Genomic DNA, 24201 nt, shown 5'->3' on the forward strand with positions numbered 1-24201 from the left:
GTACCACAAACCGCCCGCAAAGTAAATAACTTTCTATGCAAAAGTGGCTATCTATTTTCTTGATAATGAAAGCAACCTCAATGCCAAGCAACCATGGGTGATCGATCTGGACCACCCCTGGCCTGGCCTATATATGAATTATCTCATAATTTCCTTCCTTTTTCTCTGATCTATTTTCATTTCTTTGGTTGCTTTGCATTGTTTTTATAATTATTCCGAACATAATTCATGTTGAGCAGCCTGATGATGATGATGATCTCTACTCCTCATTTTATCTTTATTTTTATTATTATTAGAAGAAAAGAAAAAACCTCAAGGGAGGCAAATGCAATAATACTTGTTCTTGGGTACTTTATATGGTATATATAGTAAATGGCCAGGTGGGAATCGGGATCTTCTCATGAACTTTTTAAAAGCCAAAAACACGTGCAGGGCTGTACGTTGCTCATGATCAATCATGTTATCTTCACGTGCATGCATTGGGGGGCACGTTAGGAAATCTAGATGAACAACACTTTGAATTTCAAGAAGTTATTTATCAATCTTTTTAAGACCTCCTCAAAGTTAGGCTATCCATATATCAACTTGCCCTTTATCTGAAAAGGTGGCTTGGCTTCTTTCTGGTTTTGTGGCTTTGCACAGCTTCAACTTGCCCCTTTCAGATGATCATTAGCTTCATCTGGTTAGCTAGAAGTGTCTTTACTTGGAGGTGAGGTTGGGATATGGTTAACCAATTACAATGTGCCTAGTGCAGCTTGCTAGCTACCAACAAATTACATGTCAAAAGTTGTAGCTAGCTAGCTCATACGATGCACAACTTCATGATCAAGATGATATAACTTTAGCCATTAAACTTTGTTGTGCCAGTGATCAATTAGAGCTCGTTTGGATTTAGAGAGTGTTTCATTTCATCTCATTCCCTTTCATTATTACAACTTTAATAAATTCTCACACAAAATATAATAAACAATTCGATTTTTTCAAATCACAATTCCATTTTTTTAAATCCTAAAATAATAATAATATTAAAAAATAATATTCTAATAATATTTTATTCAATTTTCAACTTTCATCTGAAACCATCTCATCTCATCTCTTAATCTAAATGAGCCCTTAATGTTCGAGAATGTGATCAAAAGTGTTCGTTCTGTTCTAGGTCTCACAATAAATGATGTATTTACATACCGATTTTATAAGCAATAGAACCCTAATAAAAAAAATGCATCGATCTCATTAGCAGCTAACAAAAGATAATTACACCCAATAATTAAAATGAAAGAAAAATAATTGTGGTTAAGAAAATCACAAACGGAAATTTGATTATTGTTTCAGTTTTTCTTTCTGTTTGGTATCTTTTTTCCCTCTGATCTACTTTGGTGGAATATGTATATCTCTTTCCTACTTGCACCTGAGTCAAGTACTGGGTTCGGAGGGAGGTTTTGGGAGATGTTCCTATGATACCAAAAGTCAAAGTCACTGCCGATGACCATTAGGAGGGATAGAAAACGTTAAGGACTGCCATAGATGTTTTAACAAGTCATAGAGACTACATTGAGATAGATTTATTAATTAACTCTGTTTAATTGATTCAACCACAAATACTTAGTGCCAGCGTGGCTGATGATTGCATATGTGGCAAGAATTTCCATGCTTCATGAACACAAACCAAAGTAGTTTAGGCTCTTGAAAGCAAAGAAATATCTCCTATATATAATTCTGCCCATAATTATTATGTTTGATTTTCTGCACCAACAAAACACGTGGCACATGTTTCTGGCCACCATATAAAAATGGAAGAAAATGCATAACTTTTTTATGGTTGTGTCACAAGATGTATGATTCTGACTACTTCTCAGAAACATTTATGGGAAGGAAATTTCAGAGGATGCTGCGTGGAGTCGGTCCTTTCGTTGTCTCCGGGTGGAAGTTGGAAGTTGGTCATTGACATGCAATTCCCCAAAGACTGTCGGCTTTCCCTTTTCATAGTCCAGACTACTCCCCAGTCAAAATTTTATTCTAAAGCTGTGTAGAGAGATAATGTTGAATTTTGAGTTTGAAATTTAAATATAACTTTCGTATCTATTAATTGATTGTCAATAAAATAATAAAAATAATATTGATGATGAAGAAACTGAAATATCAAATATGAAATTGTGGCCTATAATGAGTTATATATGACATTGGTCAACTATATGACCAAAATAAAAAGGCTAAAAATATGTCTGAACCTTCAAACAATGCTTACAACATATCAAAATTCAATAAAAAAAAGTCTCACAACTAATAAAGATACTCAAAATGCATGGATGTGAGACTAGACATAATTGAACGACAGTAAAAGTTTTGTCAAAAGTACATATAGTGAAAGAATTTTAAAAGAAATAGTAATTCACAAGATCGATATTGGCGTTAGCTAAAGACTCTGGTACTATGATAGAAAAAATAAGATAATAGTAACGAAGATGGGGAAGGGAGAATTTGAGGGTTACATATTTGGTATTCTCAATAGTTCTTCAATACAAGACATAGGTCTTTATTTATAGTAAAATTATATCAAGATAAAATAAGATAAATATCTTAATTATTATAAAAATAAAATAAATATAATATCATTGATTTGATACTATCTCCAATATAGAGCACACCTAATAAAATGATTATTTGACATAATTTAATTTAAAATATAAATCTTACAAAGCAAATCTTACTATTTAAGTAATTTGGGTGATATAATTTACACACCGATTTAAGAATAGAATAACTTTATATATTAGTTATCTCTAATTGCGTACTAATTAAGAAATTAATATAACCTTTTTCGGATTTTTCTATCTAATAATCATACTTTTTATCTCCATTAAGTTAAATTATTGATATGATATATATATATTTGAAGTTTCTATTATTTAAAATGATTGACATATAAATAACTTATATATATGATATAAATAAATATAATTTAAAATAATAAAATTTAAAATGAAGAACAACTATGCAAATGAGACATCCTAATTTGGGCCTGAAAATCCGAGACTCTCTTCAAAATTCTCCTACTGTCATCTCTGGGCCTGTGACCTCAAAACGAGAGGAAGAACATACACTAGGCCTGAGGATAAGTCCTTATGGCCTGGAGTACTCCTTTAGGGCATCCATTTGACATTTATTTTATATAATATAGTTGTGTAAGGCTTTGTTTGTTTTCAGAAAATATCTCATCTAATCTCACCTCATCATTATAACTTTTTTAAATTTCCACACAAAATAAAATAAATAATTCAACTTTTTCAAATTCCAAAATAAAAATAATATTAAAAAATATATACTAACAATATTTTATTCAACTTTTTAACTTTAATCTCATCTCATCTCATCTCATCTCTGAAAACAAACGAGCTAATATCATTATTCTTTTATTCTGAGTAGTATTGTTGATCTTGAATCATTTTCAGATGTTCAATATATGTTTGGACATTGTTTTTCTCATTTGAATTGTATATGAACACTGAATGGAAGTCAAATAATAACATTTTATTCTCCATGTTCATCAAGTGAAACGAAGGTAAGAAAATTACCAAAACAATAAAGTTAAAATATCCATAATGGAAATATGAAAATTTCAATATAGTATTAATGTCTGTTTGGAATTGAGTATGGAAATTTAAAAAATGTCTTTATCAGCCTAAAAGCTCTTTTAAAGAAAGAATCATATGTTTGGTAAATTTATAAGAGCTTTACTATCTAGTTGTCTACACCGCACATGATATCTATTTTAATTTTTTTTATTTCTGTTAAACTAATTGAGTTCTTCTACTCACTCATTATCTATACATCACATATTTACTTAGATAAAAAAAACAGGTGTGTAGTATAAAGATGATGAGTATAATTTTTTAATTTATAAAAGTGTTTTAAGCAGTATAAAAGACTGAAAGTGCACTTTTTAGAAACTATCATTAAATTTTTTATTGAAAAGTTTCAGTAGATAATATTAGGTTTCAAATCTTAAAATTTTTACTATAAAAACCCCAATTAACTATGCATATCCAAACTTGAGTAAACAAATAAAATTTATAAAGAAGATAGTCATTACTCAATTATAATTTTATTAAAATTCGATATTATTATATTAGAAAATGCTACGCACATTGCTCGGATGCCCCGCTCCCACTTCCCGCTAGACGTGGCATGCATTGTACACCTTCAGAAATTAAAAAATAAAGCCTTCAAGCCTTCATTTCGTCTTCAAGTCAGAGAAATCCCAATTGATCTTCCAGCTTTCCATCCGCCAACCAAAGAGAAACCAGTTCGCATTGCATCTTCAAGCCAAGCCTCTATTTCGTCTTCAAGCTTCGTCTTCGAGCCAGTGAAACACATTTGGTCTTCAAGCCTCCATCTACACACCAAAGAGAAACCAGTTCGAGATTCGAGAAACCCACCTTTCCATCGAATCCATTCCGTAGAAATTGAAAATATCTTTAGAAATTGAAAATGAAATTATGCTCTGCATATATTGTTAGTAATATGCTCTGCATCTTTATGGGTGAAAGAATCGTGAGAAAAGAATCTCCTACCAAAGCATAGCTTTCTTAACGAGTTCCACAAAGTCAATGCATGCATGCTTGATATTAACTATGTTCAGTAGCATTCAATTTAAAAGGAAAGCATTGAAGCTCACCAACCGGCCAAATAAAAATCAAAGTTAACTGACACTCACTGCAACAACTCCTTTCCACGCCTTTGAATTTCAGTGTTCCCAAAACTTACCTTTGGCTCCCCAAAATCCATTTGTTCTCACTACACGCCAACTGCTCTATACACAACTTACATAGAAAAGGAAAGGGCTATTAAATTTTCTCAACATGAAGAGGTTACCAACTTACCTTAAAGATCACCATAGTATAAGTTCCATCTTCGTACCTCTTAATATTCATACGCAGATTACAATTTGTTTAATCTATTCTTACTAAGAAATACAATTATGGAAGTAGAATCAAGGCCTCGTATTCAGTTTGTGCTCCCGGTCGACTTAAAACACAAGGCCACCGAGTTTAGATTATTCTCAGTTTCAGCACCTCACATCCGAGCATTTCATCTGTATTGGATCTCCTTCTTCATTTTGTGTCTTCTTTTGCCACTCCATCACTACTCACAAATCCCAAACGAATGAAAAAATGAGGGAAATGTACCTCTCGGATTTGAGGTCAGATGGAAAAGAGCCGGAAGACGGTGGACGTTTGACGAAGGAGTCGAAGGAAATGAAGGTAGGCTTTCGGGAGTTGGGGATTTTCGACGTGGCTTGAAAACAAAGCTTAAAGCTGAAATGGAGGGGGAGATGTTGGGCGGGAGACGTGCTTTGCTTCTTTTTTCTTTTCTTTCTTTTTTTTTTTTTATAAAAAATGATAAAGCCACGTAAAGCGGGAAGATAAAATGGTAGAATTGAGCAGTAACTATAGCATTACCCTATTATATTTTTTTCAAGTCTAATGGCACGTGGCCTGAATATACAATCCGAATTTTACATGAGTCTTGTTACTACATCTTGATCAAGACGTATAATTATCTTTCTTTTTATATACATGTTTTTCATTTTCTTAAATATTTAAAAAAGATTAAAAAAAACGGATATTTTCGGTAGAATAGCTTTTTTCCTTTTTATATGGCATGGCACTCTGTTCTGAAGTCTTTTCCTACGGCTGCCAAATCCATGTTTTGTCATAGTAGCCAAGTTTCCTCTCTCTTTGATTCTCTGACACTGAATTTTGACATGTATGACAGTCCCTTTTCTCATAATTTTCTTTTGATCACTCAGTCAAATGCTTAAACTTCAAGCCATTCTCCCCCCACCCCTAGTTTTCTTAAAATTTTCATTACCAAAAATTAAATTTTAGTTTCAGAGTTGGTATAAAACCATTGGGTCTTTTGTGTAGTATTGGTAGAATCCTAATTTACTTTTGGTTTTCTATTTGCAATGTATGTTGTCTAGATGGTCACTAGTAAGATTCTAATTGATGAATGTGTTTGTGATGAGTTTCATTGTGAAGGAATAGTGGGGTTGGGTTTGATATGATTTTGTTGTGAGGTTTATTGAAAGATTGGATTTTGTTCTGCATGGCGTCTCCTCCTTTTGAGGCGAAAGAATCAGACGGACAATGACTTTTTTTATAGATTGGTTAATGAAGAGGTTGAATGTACTAGATCAAGGCAACATCGTTTTCTAATTTAAGCATTGCTGAAGTGGGTCCAGTTAAAGCAGACTTTGGTGGCAATGTTGTTTATTCAGTGTGTGCGTCGAAAGTCAATGAGGACAGTGTGGTTAGTAAAAAGAGCAATTCATTGATACCAAGAAATACAAACGAGTCTAACAATATGGTTGTTGAAGAGAGTATATAATCAGTATCTAGTAATAGAAATGAGTGTAGTAAAGTAAGGGAGGAAAGTACATTGGATGGTACGTTGGGTAAGACTAGTGTGTCCATAGGAATGGGTGTGAAAGAGATTCAATGGATTTCATTTGGCTCTGAGAATGATGCTTGTGGTGGAGTGGAGGATTTGGGTCGTACTTTGATTTCTTTAGTGAATTGGGAGATAGCTCAGAAGACCCATTCATGAGTATGGCACATATAGGCAAGTCAGGGGTGGAATCTAATGTTGTGGATGCTGTTTTTGAAAACCCTATTGTTGATTTGGGGACCTCAAGTTATGGACAACATCCAGAGAGGCAATGTTTTGGAGTGGATACAGGGCAGAATTCAAATGGTCAAGTTTAGAATAGTAGTCGTCAACATTGGGAAAATCTTTATCCAGGGTGGAAGTATGATGCATGCACTGGGCAATGGTATCAGTTGGAGGGTTTCAATGCAAATCCAAATACAAACGCTGATATTAATGTGAATACAAATACTCATGCAATGGGTAATGAGGTTCATTCAGACCATGGTGTTCATTATCAGCAGCAAACTGCTCAGGCTTAGTCTGTTGTTAGAACTGCGGTTGAAGGATATCCAACTCGCAATGTCTCTTACTGGTATTAGACTTCTCAAGGAAATTTGTAATAGCCAGCTCATGTGGTGTTTGATCCCCAGTATCTTGGGTGGTTCTATGACATAATCACTAAAGAATGGAAGTTGTTGGAATCTTACATTCCAACTTCAAGTAAGCTTACAAGTATAGATGATAATTAGCTGTATCGAATCAAAATATTGAGAATCATGGATCACAAAGTCTTGTAGACAAAGAAAATATTGCGAACTGTGATGGTTATGTGAGTCATTACAATCAGCAAATTGTGAACACATTGCAAGCTCATTATGTTGCCAAGAGTGATGTAGTTGGGTTCACTGAAAACCAAATATTAAGGACCTATAAGGGTTCAATTGCTCATTTAACAAATTTTGCTAATCAACAATCTCAGTTTGTTCGAGATGGATTACTTGCTTCATACGAACATCCAAATAATAACGTTGATGGAAACAATAAAGTTTCTGGGTTTTAAAGCTTTATTCTTGATGAATGTTTTCCTTGGCATCAAAGTCAGACCAAGGAGCTAAATCAACACATGCATTTCTCACTTGCTTGCTTTAAAAGTCAGAAATCAGTATTTTTTCACAACAGCCTCTCCAGAGTGGAACTCAATTCTCTCATGCACCCAAGAGGGGATGTCATCTGCAAGACAACCTGCACATGCTCTGGTTACTTTTGAATTTGGTGGAAACTTATAGTCATTAAAAATAGTAGTTTCGTTCACACAAACTCGTATGGAAGCTAGGTTAGGACTTATCTTTTTCTGGTTTCAATTTTCAATGTTAGTTTGTTCTTCTTTCTTTATTTCTTTAATTTTTTTCCTTGCGAAGGACTTGATAGGGTGTGTGATTAATGTTCTCAACTTGATGGAAGTTGTTACGGACCAAACTGATGCTTTAAGCTTTGGATGGGGTGCTCGTGATTACTTCCATGCATTGTGCTAGCAATTGTGGTCCATTGGTTGGCGCAAATATCGGAAATAGGGAGTTGAACAAATGAATTGATGAAAAGTTTGCTAAATGTGAATCTTGGCATGTGGATTATAGGAAAGAAGAAGTTTTAGGTTGCACTTTTCGTTGCTAAAAATAGCATGTCAGCATTATGGGAAGCTTCAATCACCATTCAGAACTAACCGCGTCGAAGGTAAAACTTATTGTTCATATATTCTATTTATATGCGGCCTGTCTATACGTCTGATGGAAAAATTGACCTGTATAAATTGTGAAACAATTGGCTTTGTATAAGTTGTCGCGTGGCCTCACCTTCCCCTTTCCTTTTTTTTCTCTTCCCTACTTCTTCCATCTCCACAGTTGTCTTTGCTGAATACACCCATTTTACTACGTTGCACCATTTGTCAGGCATGAGTGAAAGATGCTACAAGTGATATGCATGGTTTCACATACCATCGATATATAGGGCCTTTTGTATTAGTATATCTTCTCTCCCTCGTTGAACATTATCTTAACTACCTAGATTACATTGTTGATACATTGCATTAATTCTTATTGGCTTTTGTCAACCTTTATTGGAATACTCCAACAACCAATAATGAGGCAATGGTTCTTACATCCTTGTCTGGTCCCCACATGCAACCACCATGCCATCTACACTGGTAACCACCCTCTTCTAGGGCCTACGAGAGGATACTATGACAATTGGACCATTTATTTTTCTTGGCCTTTGGCCCATTTTACAAAAGTTGTGTTGATTTAAAAGCTCGAATCTATCTAGATAGATTGGTTTCATTTTGGTTTGGACTTCCTTCAAACCCCCATGTACATCTTATTTCAATGAATTTGCTTAAGAATAATAAAAAGGATAAGGGAGGCTTTGCGGTTAATTGCAAATACGGAAGTTTGTGAGGTGGATGGTGTACTAGATAGGTGAATAGGGCCTATGAAGTGGGGGCTTGGAAGCACATTAGATGAGGGTGGGGGATGTTTACTCAGTATACTAAATTTTTGCTAGATACAAGTACTCGGATAAAATTTTGGAGGGACATATGGTGTGGGAAGGAGGCTCTAAATGACTCTTTTCCATCCGTTTTCCCGGTGGCACGTGATCAAGAAGGTTCAGTAGCGAGTCTCATGGTTCGATCAGGGGACCAAGTCCAATGGAATGTCACCTTCAGTAGAATAGCCCAAGATTGGGAAGTAAACAACTTTTAGGCTTTTTTTAGCCTAGTGTATTCCATAAAACTAAATGAACTACGAGCTGATAAGTTGTTTTCTCGATTCAATCATTTTATAAATCCCTTACACATTTACCGAATACTCAATTCCCATGGAGAAGACTTTGGAGGAATAAGGCGCCCCCCAAAGCACTCTTCTTCACTTAGACAGCTACTTTGGGCAAGATTCTGACAACCGATAATCTGAGGAATCACCGGATTGTTATTTTAGATTAGTGTTGTATGTGCAAGAAAGCTGGCGAAACAACGGATCATCTCTTACTACATTGCGAGACAACTACAACCTTGTGGATTGAAGTGTTCAGCCGAGTAGAGTTAAATTGGGTAATGCATGCCATAGTGGTTGAATTATTGGCCAGCTAGACACTTTCAGGAGGTGCTCCACAAATCAAAGCCATGTGGAAGATGGTCTCTATCTGCATTGTATGGTGCAGATGGCGAAAGCATAACGATTGGACATTTGAAGATAAAAAGCAAACACTTGAGGAGCTTCAATCTTTATTTTTCCGTACTTTATTTCTTTGGGCCATAGTTATAGATTTTAATTGCCTAAATTTACACGATTTTCTTGTTTCCACTACTGCTACCTAGATAGGTCTTATCTCTTGTATATTATCTTGTGTAATTGGGTTATGCCTCTCCTTATTAATAATATCATTTACTTATAAATAAAAAGTTTAATAGGGAATTTTCAATGCTGTTGCAAGATTTGATTATCTGCAATGCGTGATTTTGATTCTTCCTGGAAACTTGTATTCAATTTGTGAAGCTTGTATTTTAACCACTCAAAAAAACAATTGTGAAGTTAGTATTTCATTATGTTTACCCAGCAGCATATTTGGTAGCTCATGATTTTGTTGTGAATCCAATCATTATTAGCTAGTTGTTTGGAAGTTAGTTTTCGACTCATAATTTTTTTTGTCACATACTTTCTGAATAATGTAAATGAAAGACCTTTCTGAATATTGGGCAGAGGACATAATTATAAGAGTACTCGAAGGTGTTTGGTAATTCTCAGTGTCTCATCCTACCTTTTCAACCGTATAAGCTTATATATACCCACATGATGATTGAAGTTGGAAAAGTTGCAGATGCTTTGAAGTATGATTGCGTCTAATTTGAAATTGCGATTTTTTTTTCTAGCAATGACTAAATTATGATCTCTATAAATTCACCTTTGGTCTTCACACATAATATATTGGCTTAGGTACTGCCAAGTGATTTTGAAGTCCCTTAAAACAAGTAAAGCACCAGATGTGGACATGTGGAGACAATTGTTATTGTCTCTCGAGGAGCGGATTGAAAGGCACCAGCAGGTACCTATCGAACAATTATTTTCCTTCATCAATTAAGCCAAATACTTGGCTTACTGTGAGAATATTATATTCAGGGTGGCCATGGCACAAATTTGGCTCCAACCAAACTGGTTGGTAAATTGCTTACCTTCTTCGACACTAGTGCAGATCGTGTAATTGGAGGCCTACCTCCACCTGTACCCTCAACATCACATAGCACTGCTCAACGAATTGAATATGCGCATCAACGAGGAGGTCTGAAAGTATCTAACAGTCAATCAACAATGGCAATATCATCGTTAATGCCTTTAGTTCCGGCAGAACCTATAAGCAAACGAACTGGTGAGAGTAAAATGCCTCATAGAAGCATCTCGAAGCCAGACTTTGGTGGAGCTCCTGTGAAGGTAGAAATTTATGTTTCTTGCTAGTTGTTGTTTTGTTTTTTTGTCAATTAGTTATTTTATGGGCACAATGTTTTCACCAACCTTGTTTTACAAAACTAAAAATTCTGACTCGTGATTGGGTTGGGTGGTGCATATAAGTGTGTGTGTCAAATTTGTAGGCCACATCTATATGCGTTTGAATTACAACATGGGATAAGCAATAAAAGAGGGAAATCTCTATACTAGAAATCACAATTTTGGTTATTCTGGTTAATTCCTTAATGGAGAGAAATAGATTTTATACTACATTTTTTTCCTCAATTGGATTGATTCATCAGAGGAAAAAAAACAATTCTCATACACAACAACAAGCATTGGCATCTGGTGGGTCATCTAAATTTGGTTGTTTTGGCTCACAACTATTCCAAAAGATTATGGACTTGGTCTTAAGATCCCGACCAGACCGGTAGGTATACGAAGCAACTTCCTTCTTGAATATTATTTTTTCTTTAACCTGACTATTTATAATTTGAAATGTTGAATAGAAGGCTAAATTGGGTGAGAAGAATAGATTTATTATGATGCATTGCTGGGTTGAGGAAGGTGTTGTACTTCTAGCCAAGGAGGCAACATTACCACCTCCGCCAACCACTGCAACTTTTCAGAATGGGATGTAAGACTACAACATGAAAAATGGAGTAGATGGATTCTTCCCCTTAGATGTTGGGCAACAAACTAAAGGCCCGGTCACTTCTTATCAGAGTTTAAGAATCCCACCCATCCCTCCCAGTTCAAAACAGTTCTCTGAACGAGGGCGTATGGGCGTTCACTCAAGGTATAACCTCGAGGAAAGTTCTCTCTCTCTCTCTCTCTCTCTCTCTCTCTCTCTCTCTCTCTGCGCATTTGTGTGTGCATGTGTTTTGTGTGTTTATGACATGATGTCTCTCTTCTCTTCAACATGATTACAATAGTAATCACCAGGAAATCCATTTGATTAGTTTTATTGATGACAATTCTTAAGTATGTACATAAAACTTAGTGTAGTTTCTTCAAGTATGTTGACACATTCAACAAGGGTACTTAGAACTCCTCAAACTTGTTCCAGTCACTCGTTGCAGCTATTAAATCAGAAGTGGTTCCAATCCCAAGTTTTTTATCCCAATCCAGTAGCTTCCGTTGAAGAGACAGTTCAAACACCTGAACAACAGGTCTACAACGTTTTCCTAACATGAAGAATATTTTACAAAGGAGAACAGTGACAATAGCAAATGACAACTTAGCTCCCCCTCCCTCTCGTCATGTTGCATCATGGAGTGGAAACCTTAGTTATGCAAGAAATTCTTATGAAGTAAAAACCCCAGGAGAAGCACTAGTTGTGTCACCATCTGTGTATAGGCCTGACAATTGGTCATTAATGCAGATTCCATCAAATCATAATAGTTTCAGTGATCTTCATGAAGTTGAACTTTGAGGTTTGGTGAATAGTTGTAAGCCTATAATTTTACTTCAGCAGACAAAACATATCAACGAGTTGACCTATCAACTGTAAGGATTGAAGATGGGGGATAAAGATTATGGAGAATTCAGACTTTTAGTGAAACCCCTTACTACATAGGAAATCATATACATCTCAGACTAACACATATGGTGTTCAATGTTACTTTCTTTTTTTAGAAAGATGACAATATCCCAATTTTATTGATAGCCCTCAGTTATGACGGAAGAAAACTGTGGTTATAATAAAAAAATCTGGGTATTACAAATTCTCAAGAAAGATCAAAACCCAGGCCTCAAAAAATCCTAGACACCAAACTAAAATTACTAGATGGCATATCCAACATAAAGACAAGGAAACTAAACCTAAACCACAACCTACAAGAAGAAAACGTCACAAGCATCAAGAAAAATGAGAAATAATATATACAAGCTCAAAATGTATAAGTCTTGTGCAAGTCGTTTATAAAAAAAGTATACCCCACCATAAAAATGTTTAAAAAACTCACTTTTTCTTGATGGAACCTACATTTTTATAAAAAATTTGTATATTTGAGATTTGTATCTAGCATTACTCTAAAGTCAACAGTTGTCCTCAACTTCGATAAGACCTTAAACACGAATTGTTCGCCTTATTTCTAGTATTTCCTATCAATTTCTAATATTTCACTGTGTTTTGACAATAGCCTTGATTATACAAAGAAGGGATGCTCACTTCCAGACCCTCCTGTCTGTCTCTTCCTCAAGGCAATTGGTCTCAAAAAATCATCAAATGAATGTACATAGTGCCATACAATGTCATATTCGCCTTGAGGGCAACAGACATCTCAAACAATGGTGAAGGGCAGTAACAAGAATATTGAACACCATAGTGTTATTGGGAAGAGGGTGGTCCTCTTAATGCCCGATTTTTGGTCATTGAGCATAATTTGACTAAGAATAAAGAGTGTCGTATTGAAAATGTTTGGAATGTTCCGCTTTTGGAAAGGCTTGTGAGTCAACAAAAAGAAACTGAATTGTATCAGGTCTTGGCTAGGTGGAAAGAGTGGCAAGATGTCTTAGTTTGGATGAAGGAGAATGACGGAACTTTTAGTATTAAAAGTGCTTGGGATTATATTAGGGTTCGGGTGCCCCCTTTATCTTAAGCCCATTGGATTTGACACAATAATCTTCCTAAGAAAACCTTCATTATGATGTGGAAGGCCTATAATAATTGCTTGAGTGTGGATGAAAAGATTAGAATGGTTGGGATCCCTATGGTGACTAAATGTAGTTGTTGTTCTCTAGGCCAGATTGAAGACATTAACCATGTCCTTTGTACAAGTGATTTTGCTAGACAAATTTGGCGTATAGCTTCTATTCAGCTTGGTGTGTATATGGGTGAATTCCGTACTTGGAAAGAGCAAATAAATTTTTGGTTTCATCGTGCGGGTAAATCATCTCAGGTTCAGACTATTTTTAGTCTCCTACCTTCCATTATCTCCTGAAGGTTGTGGGATAGGTGTTGCAAAGCCAAGAATGGAGGTAAGGGTGATACAGTTGAGTCTGTTTGGAATGTTATTAAGTTTTGGATATGCATAATTATGCAATTGAATATGAATGCTTTGAGACTTCCTAGTCAGGATGTTGTCGTTCTTAAGAGGTTGGATATTTTGATTTTGATTAGGAAAAAAGATAATATAAATTTAAGGAAAAGTGAAAAACTCTTGCTAATTGGTTAGTCAGTTTATTTTTATAGTTCTAGTTTGAAGCGTCAATTGCTTTGTGATTTAATAATATTTTTCTTTAGGCAAGAAAATTGTTGCCAGTTCATTGAGAGTTTTGTTTGGATATTTAGAATATCTCAGTATATTTGTGAATAATAGTAAAATTATTTGAGTTGAAATATTTTATTAGATTCTGGAAAAGAAGAGAGAAAAAGTTGAATAAAAATATTATAAAGTTAAAAATTGTTTGAATATATTTTTTAATATTATTTTTGTTTTGAAATTTGAAAAAATAATATTATTTTTTGTATTTTTTGTTTAGTTTAAAATTTTTTGTAATGATTAAGTAATGACTAGATAAAAAAAATTAAAGATTTGAAATTAAAAATATTTTATATTTGAGTAATGTCTGGAAATGAAATATTTAAAAATATCTGAAATACTTGAAATGGTTGTATTGCCAAAAGAGCTTATTCTTGAAAAGAATCGAGGATATTTCGTTGATTAAGTTTGTAAATATTTATCTTAATTTGGTTTGTATAAAATAGATACTTTTTATCTTAAAAAAAAAAAAATAGATACTTTTATTTTTCTTTCCTGTACCGTGATTTTTTTATGGTTTTCTAACGAATAACGATTAAATCCTTATAACGGTAATACTAGTAACAGCTGCGCTTTGGAGTGGTACTATCCTTGAGTGTAAATTAGTACTCAATAGGCAGTTGACACCTCAGCGTTGTTGGAAATAAGTCCATCCTATTGTTGCCCAAAATACCTTACAACCTGTTTCCTCCCCATTACATGCACGCAACCCAGACCACAGCCCCTTTGTTATTCTCCACCAGTTGCTGCCAACAGCCAGCCTGCCTCCACCGACAGCAAGTCCGACATAATCGACAGCCAGTCCGACGCAGTCCATGGTTTGTTTTCATGTTTATTAATTTTCCCTGTCATTCTCTACGTTCAACTTCTCCTCCATGGTCTTCTTCTCCCCATTTTTATGCTTCGGCTCTGAGACCAAAAGGGTGTTATATTTTTTCTGTGTAAAGAATAGTTTCTGCACATCGGTGCCAGGCTCGGCAAGCATAAGTTATTTTAGAAGGTTTTTTTACTTTGCCAACGTCGATGCCAGACTTGGATTATTTTTCATAGGATAATGTTTCATGAGCAGAATATAGTTGGCATTATTTTCATGAGTGTGGAGCAAGAGGAATCTTGAATTCATGCTAGTTATCTGGACATGCTGGCCAAGAAAACATGAAAGGGCCCCCTCTGTTTCCACTAACTTCAAGATTTCCTCTGTTTCCACTAACTTCATTTTCTGATGTATATCGTATGAACTCAATCATTGTCAAAACTTCAATGTATTTCTCCGCACTTTTCTCTCCTCCATGATGAAAATTACTTATTATAACAGGAGAGTTACTCAGTATCATCTTCTAATTGCATCAACAAACCAAAACTTTACTTAAAGGGCAAGAAATTGACCAAAAGCAAGAGGCTGAAGTTCACGGCGTTGAGGGGGGAGGAATTTTCGAAGGTATAGATGGTGAAGCTTTTGGAATCTTCGACGAAGTTCACGGCATCGAATTCCGATAAAGAGAATGGAGTCGGTGTCGATGCATTCACGGCGTTGAGTGGCGGCAGATTTGATGAGAGAGAGAGGAGGATGGGGATTTGATGAGAAATACAACTCAGCAGAAGGGTGAGAGATTGGGTTTCAAGGGTGAGGAGGGATGTCTGCTTCAGTGCGGTGCCGTCCCACAATTACACTAATGGGTGGGCTACGTGGTATTAATCTATTGGAGGTTGTTCTCAGCCCTACATCAGATGTACCGACCAGAAGATATACCCTACTACTAGTAAATGTGTAATAATAGAAAATGAATAGACTCATTTACCAAATAAAAAGACCTCAGGGATGGCTTTGCAATTTCTTCAAAAGTACAATCACAAATCCCTTCTGCCCTTCCGTCTTCTTCCCTTTTCCTCATCGAAGGGAATAGCCATAGAAATAAAGCAATCAAATCCCGCAAAACCCACATAATATGTAATCCCCCAGAAACCTTGCGCAAAAGAATACCATCACCCATTTCCAATATCAATGGATTACTCCTCCTATGACTACTACCAACAGCAACCACAACAACAGCAGCAGCAGCAGCAACAAGCAGCTCCCGACCCATCTCAAATTCAAGCAGCATATGATCAATCATCCCAGCCTTACTATTCCTACGCCCACCACCAAAGCTACAATTACTACCCTCCTTCCCATGACTTCGCCTCCACTAATTCTTATGCCCATCAATCCCTATCCCAATTCCAGCCAGCCGACGAACCCACTACCTCCATTCACCCTCCGGGTGTCCCGGTGCAGACCCAGCAGCCGATCCATTTGCAGAGTCAGCAGAATGCCTATTACCCACCACAAGTGACTGTGGAAAATCCGCAACAAGTGAATTCCGTGGTGACTACGATGTCGCAGCTCCTGCAGTTAGGCGGTAATTTGGACACGACGCAACGGGCTGTGCACCCTCCGGTATTGGGATTTCCTTATTGATTTTAATGCTTCCAATTTTTCAAGTCAATAGAAATGTATGTGCCTGTAGCTACATGTATGCATAATTGAATCGGTCTCCTTTTAATATACATACATATATATATATATATATATTTGTGAATAGGGTAAGAATAATATTAGGTGCACGCAATAGGCCATCTCGTGGATAATATTTGTCTTTTGTGACGTTAGTATGCGGGTTTGTTTTGCTTGGACATATTTCAAAATGCATTTGGTTGGTATTGTTTCATATACATTGTTTCTGTACATTTTATATGTTTTTATCACGATAAGGGAAGGGTTTAACTAACAATCGTTTTTTTGTTTTTGTTATCATATGGGTTTTGTAGGTGGGCCTAGTAGAGTATGTGATCTCGTTCTGTTTTTGTATAAATTACTGTGTAAATAATCGGGATAAGTATTATAAATGATAATGAAGGATCTTTCAGTATGAGTATTGTGTATGTAGAGAAATTTTAAATAGGATAGGACACTATGTTGGGTCCATCTATTTGTAATGTGTAGATTAGAGTTGTTAAAATTGTGTAAACTTCCTCGTCAAAAAAAAAAATTATCCATTCAAGCTTCCTGAAAATAGATTCTATGTGAGGTGAATAAGAGGGAATTCCTTGGTTGGATAAGTGATGATGTGAGAGAATTTTCAAAGAAAACAGAGAAAAAAAAGGATAACTTATGATGTAATTACTGTTTTCTATCTTCAGTCCACTTAATTTCAATTGCTTTTGATTCTCTGGTTATGGCGCAAGATAGCAATAGCACCTTCTTACATTGGGGTTTGATGTCTGCTATTTCTAAAATGTTAATATCGATAATGGATTCATTATAGCAGTTTGTATAAAAATTCTTTTAGATCGAATTCTCCTGTTATAGATTGTGGCTTTTCTACAGTTTTGTGGGTTCTTATGACATCTGTTTGGGGGCTTTTGTTTTTGTATGAGTGATCGCGTGCTCATGTGTATTTATGTTTGCTTGTGCATGTGTGTGTGAGAGAGGGAGAGAGAGGTTGCTCGATAAGAAACAAAAGAACTTACCTGTGAAATACAGAACATCTAAATGATGACAAGATATTGACTAGGTATGTACTTGAAAAATGTGAGATTAAGATAGCTAATGTACAAATAAGCTTGAGGGGAGAGGTTGAGCTGTCATCCGAAGTCATTTTACATGTTCACTGAAAACGACTGGTAATACTTGTACAAGAAGTATTTATTGAAGACTTAAAGTTATTACTACATGAATAAAAATTTGGTTGTACTGATAAAAGGTAGTTTTGTGTAACACCCCTTCTCATAGGTTAGGAGTGTTACGTACTTTCATAACTGTGCTCGATAAAGAGACCTTACATAAGAAAAATTCCTAATTTATCGAAAATAAATTCGCAAAAAAATAACAAAAATATAGTCTCATAGCAAAAAAATTTAAAGCTGATCTCTTAATGAAAATAAAAGACACTTATTAACTATGTCTAAAAATCCCTTGACACATGATGTATGCCTGGTCATCAGCTCGTTAACACTTTACCTGGACATTTTAAAAACATAAAAACAAACAAACAAAATAAGTTGAATACTCAATTAAGTAGTATATCATACAGTAAACACAATAAGCATAGGGTTTTCTTGAAAAGCATGCATGCTCAATAGTTATTTTGATTGGTGTGCATACTCAATACTTATCCTAACATAAACAACATGTACTATGCATAACTCATTAAACTTGTATTTCCCTTTCTTTAATGGACAGCACACCTTATGCAGGGTTGTGCACCAATTCCACTGCCTATGGTCCCAAGGGGAACCACTTATCTTATCATAACATACTTTGGTAGACTAAGCTTTGGTCCATGGCTTTCGCATCCACCCATAACTGCATTGGTACCATGCATCTCTTATGGTCATTCTTAAAGCTTCTTTCATAACTTGTCTTTTATCTTTCTTACCATAATGCATGAAGAACACAATACTTAAAGAGAGGCTTTCAAGAAAGGGCTATGCATACACAATACTTTAAAAACATCGTTTACCATACACGTAAGGATATGATCATGTTACTTACTTCTTTGCTTCTATCGATAACAAATGCGCAATAATTGCCTACTTGTTCCTTTTTCAATCTCCAGATATTGCAGCAGTTATCTAGGGTTAGGGATTGGTTTCCTTGAAGAACATTACATGGCCATAAAAACTTTCCAGACTCACAGCAGCGTATGTTTTGCTAGTTTTCAGGCCAAATAATCCATTTAGTGAGACCTGAAAAACCTAATAATAGGGCTGTTTGAATTTAACTCAGTTTGTTTTGAAAGGGGTTCTAAGAATCCTAATGGCTAGGAGTTCTAGGATAAATATGTTGCTATTCTTTGGATCCATTTAGGAGTCATAAATGGGACTGGTTTCCAATTATCACAAATTTAACAGCCAAAAATCAAATGGGCTTTGGCTAAAAAATACTTGGGTTTATCCATCCATATATAGACCTACTGAGCCGAACCTCCTCCATCTTGAATCTAGGTCCATAATTTCATATCCAATCCTATCTTCTCAATACTAGATCCTCAAATAATACATACAGGCTAATGGTCCAATAAAATAATCTTCCTTCTAGCTGTAACAAAATTGGGCCCGTTGTCCAAACTTATCAAATTTGTGTCTGGATGTTACACTTTGCTTTAATTACCCAAGCATAAATTACCCAAGCATAAATTGACTACCTGAAAATACTTCTTCATTTATTCTCTGTTGCATTTGTTTACAAACAAGATGGCATAAAGTGATCCCTACATAGGATGGCACTTCTATGTTACACTGACCTAAGGCAAACTTGTCCATGAGAGGAGCATCTATATCAAACTAATTGGTGGGGAAAAAATGAAAAACTAACAGATGCTGAATTACTAAGGTTAAGGAAATAATTAATGTGGCTTATATGTCTAGGAAGCATTTTCAGATGAATAAGTTACCTTTTGATTCTCAAAAAGTGGACCACTACTCGATTTTAAAATCATGGAATGTTTTAGTTGGTTCATTGATGAGCCATTAGCTCAGCACTGAATCAATATATGATTCTCAACTTCATGTAAATGGTTTCACATAGTTGATCTACTTTTCTTGGACATGTTTTTTGTTCTTGTGGTGTCTTGCAGTTACATAGTCACTTAAATTTTCCAGTCTGGTTGGTTGTTCATTTGAATAACTTATTATGTGCTTGTTATGACATTTTATTCTTAGTGATTTTATAAGTTATTTTAGTGTGTTATTATCATGATGCTTAATTGTCTATTTCCACAGATTTACTTTTAACTTTTTTAAAAATTAAGCTTGATGTTCCAGTTGGGTTTTATATCTGATCATAGAAGCATTTGGCAAAATACATCACTACATTGTCCACTTTATCCTTCAATGCTATTCTGCAGATTGGGCATTCTCCATATAGAGTTGGAGGTAGAAGGGGCGGTAAGCCCTTCAGAGGGGTGGTCGCCATTTTGGCACAAGACCAGATGGCTCAGCACCCCCTTTTCGTGGCAGGGGACGTGGTCGGGGTGGTGGTAGGCACTTCTCGCCACAAGGTGCTGCAGCGACTACATCTACAGCATCCACTCTAGCTGAAGGTGTAGCAGCTTCAATGCAGCAACCTTCAGCATCAGTCTCTGGACAGGCAACATTACCTGTACCAGCACAAGTGCCTGCTGCTCCATTCTGGCCACCTCCCCGTATGGCATGGTGTGAACTTTGTAGGGTTGACTGCAACACTCTGGAAATCTTAGAGCAGCATAAGAATGGAAAGCGACATAAAAAGAATTTGCAAAAACACGAGGAGTTGCAGAGACTCAACAAAGTCATAACTGGACAGCAGAATGTGCAAATGCCCAATTCTGAATTGAAACCTGAAGTTGTTGTTCAGTCTGAAAAAGTTGAGGAATATGAGGAAAAACAAACCCCTCCAGAAAATCTAACCTCTGAAGCTGTTACTGGTGACAATAGAAATGAAACGGAGCAGCAGAAAGATGTGGTAGGGAATTCTGAAGTTTTGGCAGAACCAGAGAAGAAGCCCAAGGATCAATTTGCAGCTCAGGGACGTGGTCTCAAGCGACACATGAGAGGAGGCCGAGGAGGTAAGTATATGAGAACTTATGAAGGATCAAGAAGGCCAGTTAAGACCTCCAAACCAAAACAGGCGATTCCTTTAATGTGTGAGCTGTGCAATGTCAAGTGTGACTCACAGGTTGTTTTTGATAGTCATTTGACTGGTAAAAAACACCTAGCAAATCTTAAGCGGTTTCACGGTCACCGTGCTTTGTATGGAGAAATAGGGCTTCAAGCACTTTACCCGCCTAACCTTAATGTTCCTCCAGCACACCAACAAGCAGGGCTTCAATCAGTCTACCCACCCAACTTTAATGCTCCATCTACTTCCGGAAATCCGCAAGTCCAACAACAAGGCATTAACGACCCCCAAGTCCTTTTGGCTCAGTTATTGATGACTTACGTGCTCTCTCAGGCCCAAGCACAACCACCAGCAATGGTACCAGCAGCAACCACATTGGAGCCACCTCCGTCAACAGGATCAGCTCTTGAAAATCAGTATCAACCAGGTGCAGAGACTCAAGGATCAGGAGGTATATCTGAAGCTGGAACCCACAATGCTGATGCAATTGAAGCCAAAGTTCAGCCCCAAAACATCAGCAGAGAGTCTGAAGCTTCTTCTCTGAGTGCTGACGCTGATTGTTTAGATTGAACCATATCTGATACTGGAATCCACATTAGTGTCCAGTTGCTTTCTTTAGAATTTAGACTGAACCATACCTGTTGTTTTTGTGAACTCCCAACCTCAAAACACACCCTCCGTCCCCCATTCCGCACCCCCACCCCCACCCCCACCCCCACCCCCAACAATAAGGAAACTTTGTTAAGCTCTTGGCGATGAACATCTAATATGTATTACCCTGATTACTGTCTTCGAATCTTATTATTTCCAGAAGCTGCCATGAATATTTTTTTTCTTTTAAATTTTAGTTCAAAGTATCAAGCTTGCAACACAACAATCATCTATAGCTGCATGTTTACATATATTCCAAATTCCGAATTAGAATCAAGCATCCTCCAAATCTACTAGATGGGTGACCTGGCTCACATCTTGCTGGCATAAGTCAGGGTCAGTACAAAAGTCAACCAAAAGCTTGCCTTTTAGCTCTCCTTTTCACTTTCTCTAATTTCATTTTGCTGAAAATTCTAGTTTTTTTCCCTGTAAATTCTAGTTTCTTTTTCGTGTAATGTTTCATAAGAAAAATAAAATAAAGCCGCTATTGCTGGTCTTACACCTTTCAAATTATGTTCCTATTTAGTTCAACGTGGACAAATTTTCCCTCAAAATGGATCGAATCTCAGTCCTTGATCGAATTCTGAATAATATATACATGTATATATATATATATGAAGAGAGAGAGAGAAATATTTTAGTTACAAAGAAATTCTACGTATAAAAATAAACCTACAAATTGACCTAACTTGACGTTGAACTAATACCGGTAGCTTGATCCAGAGTTGAATTGATCTGTTAATTATAACTAGTATTCACTTCAAATAGAATCGAAAATGACGTTTTATCCAAATCTCTTTCAATACTTGATTACATAAACGACTTTCATAAAATCTTATCCTCTTTGGATTTAGAAAGCATATTAACTAATCTCATTTCATTTAAACATTACAATTTTTTCAAATTCTAAAACAAAATACAATAAACAACATTTCAACTTTTTTAAATTCTAAAATAAAAATAATATTTTAATAATATTTTATTCAACTTTTATCTCATCTTATCTCAACTCACTATCCAAACATTTTCTAAATTTTCAAAGCAATCTATTGAAATTTAAAAAAAAAAAAAACAAGTATATATAATAATGGGCCGGGTTTGTTTCAACAAGAGAGGATTAATTGCAAAACACACTAAAATTGCATGCATGTGATATATATAGATATATATATATATAGTAGTGTTACGTGTATTTATAATTTTACTTATATTTTTACTTACAAGACTCATTTTGTTAGTTTTCTTTTGAATTTCAAATTTCATAATTTTTAGTATATCAATAATTAATACGTGGAGAAGTAAATTTTTTATAATTTTTTCTTATTACACTTAACATTTTCCATCCCACAATCCATGCCTACGCATTGATCTTGATCAACATTTTCGTTTTTTTTTTAAAAAAGAAAATTAAAAATCTTCAATCTCCTTAATAAATGAAAATACAGTCATATGATTTATTTCCTTTGTAAAGAAAAAATCTGCTGACTTCGACGCTATGTAACATAATTTGATTTAGAAAAATATGTAACTCAAACGAAAATACTCTATCATTGATCATCCGGGATTACGGCTGGCCTCCTTCGTTAGGTTAGATTCTGACACTTTCTGATCCGTCCAGTAAAGCCAGGCTTTCCACGAAAGGAGCTGCAAATACTAGATGATGTAAACCATCAAGAAGAATCCTCTCACGATGTGAAGCTTCTTCAGTCTCAATAAAACTTACAGTACAAAACTCTCGGCACATCCTTGCAATCACGACGGCACCACCGTCGTCGGTGCAGCCCAGGAAATCTATCACGCCTGGCTCAAATTCCACAGTCCTAAGCAGAGTCCAAGATTCAGCCATTCCATAATCTGTCATCGCCCATATCCCACACCGGTAGTGATCTGCAAACCTAAACGAAGCAAGCTTTCCCTTGAACAAGCCAAGATATTCCCATTCATCGTAGTGGTACATGTAACTGCTAGGCAGTGCTATCTCCCCGAATTTTTCATCCCTGAGATCAAATGACAAAATCTTTTTATTGTCTCTCCCATCATCCTCACTTCCTTTACTACGCACGATCCAATGCAAAGCTCCAGCAATGCATGGACAGGGCAAATGATTACAACCAATATTGTAGATTAGAGCATTGGGTTTCAGAGGGATAGGGTCATCGATTCTTCTCCATGAATTCGAACTTAATGTGAAAACCTGAGCCCGAGGAAGCGTAGTTGTAAACTCACTGTATGAAATCCTAACAATCTTGAAGTCGTTTTCCTCGGAAACATACGTAAATCCGTATGCAACACTTATATAGCCGCCAGCTAAGCAAGGAGCGGGCAAAACCTTGAATCTTGCAATGCTGGGGTTCCACAAACTCAAATACCCGTATGGTGGCTCCACACAAAGTAGGCCGTTGGAGGAACCCACTATTCCAGCATGCACGAAGGGCAGTTCGATTTCGGAAATCCTGTCATAGGTCCGGTCGCAGACAACTGTACATGAGGGTTCATGTATTTGAGCAACCTGCATACTCTGGTATAGAAGATAATAACCACGACGAGGACCATATTTAAGGTGGGTGGCGATGAAATAAGGACTGGAGATGATGGAGTTCCAGGATTTGCATACGCGCCTGAAGCTCAGCAATGATTTGACTGGTAACCTTGCCAGGATCTCCAGCACGATTTCTTCTGGGATATAACTATTCAGGGTCGGTGGTGGCGGGTCCGCCAT

At 36.1% G+C, this 24201-nt stretch overlaps 2 protein-coding genes across 2 annotated transcripts; one reads left to right on the forward strand and one right to left on the reverse strand.

Annotated features, from left to right (window-relative positions):
- Nucleotides 1-15972: 15972 nt before the first annotated feature.
- On the forward strand, nt 15973-21644 carry LOC121241015. Its single transcript, XM_041138584.1, has 2 exons — nt 15973-16628; nt 20080-21644. The coding sequence occupies exon 2, from the start codon at nt 20289-20291 to the stop codon at nt 21399-21401; it is 1113 nt and encodes a 370-aa protein (XP_040994518.1). The 5' UTR covers nt 15973-16628; nt 20080-20288; the 3' UTR covers nt 21402-21644.
- Nucleotides 21645-23070: 1426 nt separating this feature from the next.
- Nucleotides 23071-24201, reverse strand: LOC121241446 (F-box protein CPR1-like). Its single transcript, XM_041139225.1, has one exon. The coding sequence runs from the start codon at nt 24199-24201 to the stop codon at nt 23071-23073; it is 1131 nt and encodes a 376-aa protein (XP_040995159.1).

The sequence above is a fragment of the Juglans microcarpa x Juglans regia genome, chromosome 7S (genome assembly GCF_004785595.1).
Source record: "Juglans microcarpa x Juglans regia isolate MS1-56 chromosome 7S, Jm3101_v1.0, whole genome shotgun sequence".
NCBI lineage: Eukaryota > Viridiplantae > Streptophyta > Magnoliopsida > Fagales > Juglandaceae > Juglans > Juglans microcarpa x Juglans regia.

Excerpts from the sequence above, each read along its gene's own strand:
- LOC121241015 (XM_041138584.1), top strand. The coding sequence starts at position 20,289 with ATGCAGCAACCTTCAGCATCAGTCTCTGGACAGGCAACATTACCTGTA.
- LOC121241446 (XM_041139225.1), bottom strand. The coding sequence starts at position 24,201 with ATGGCGGACCCGCCACCACCGACCCTGAATAGTTATATCCCAGAAGAA.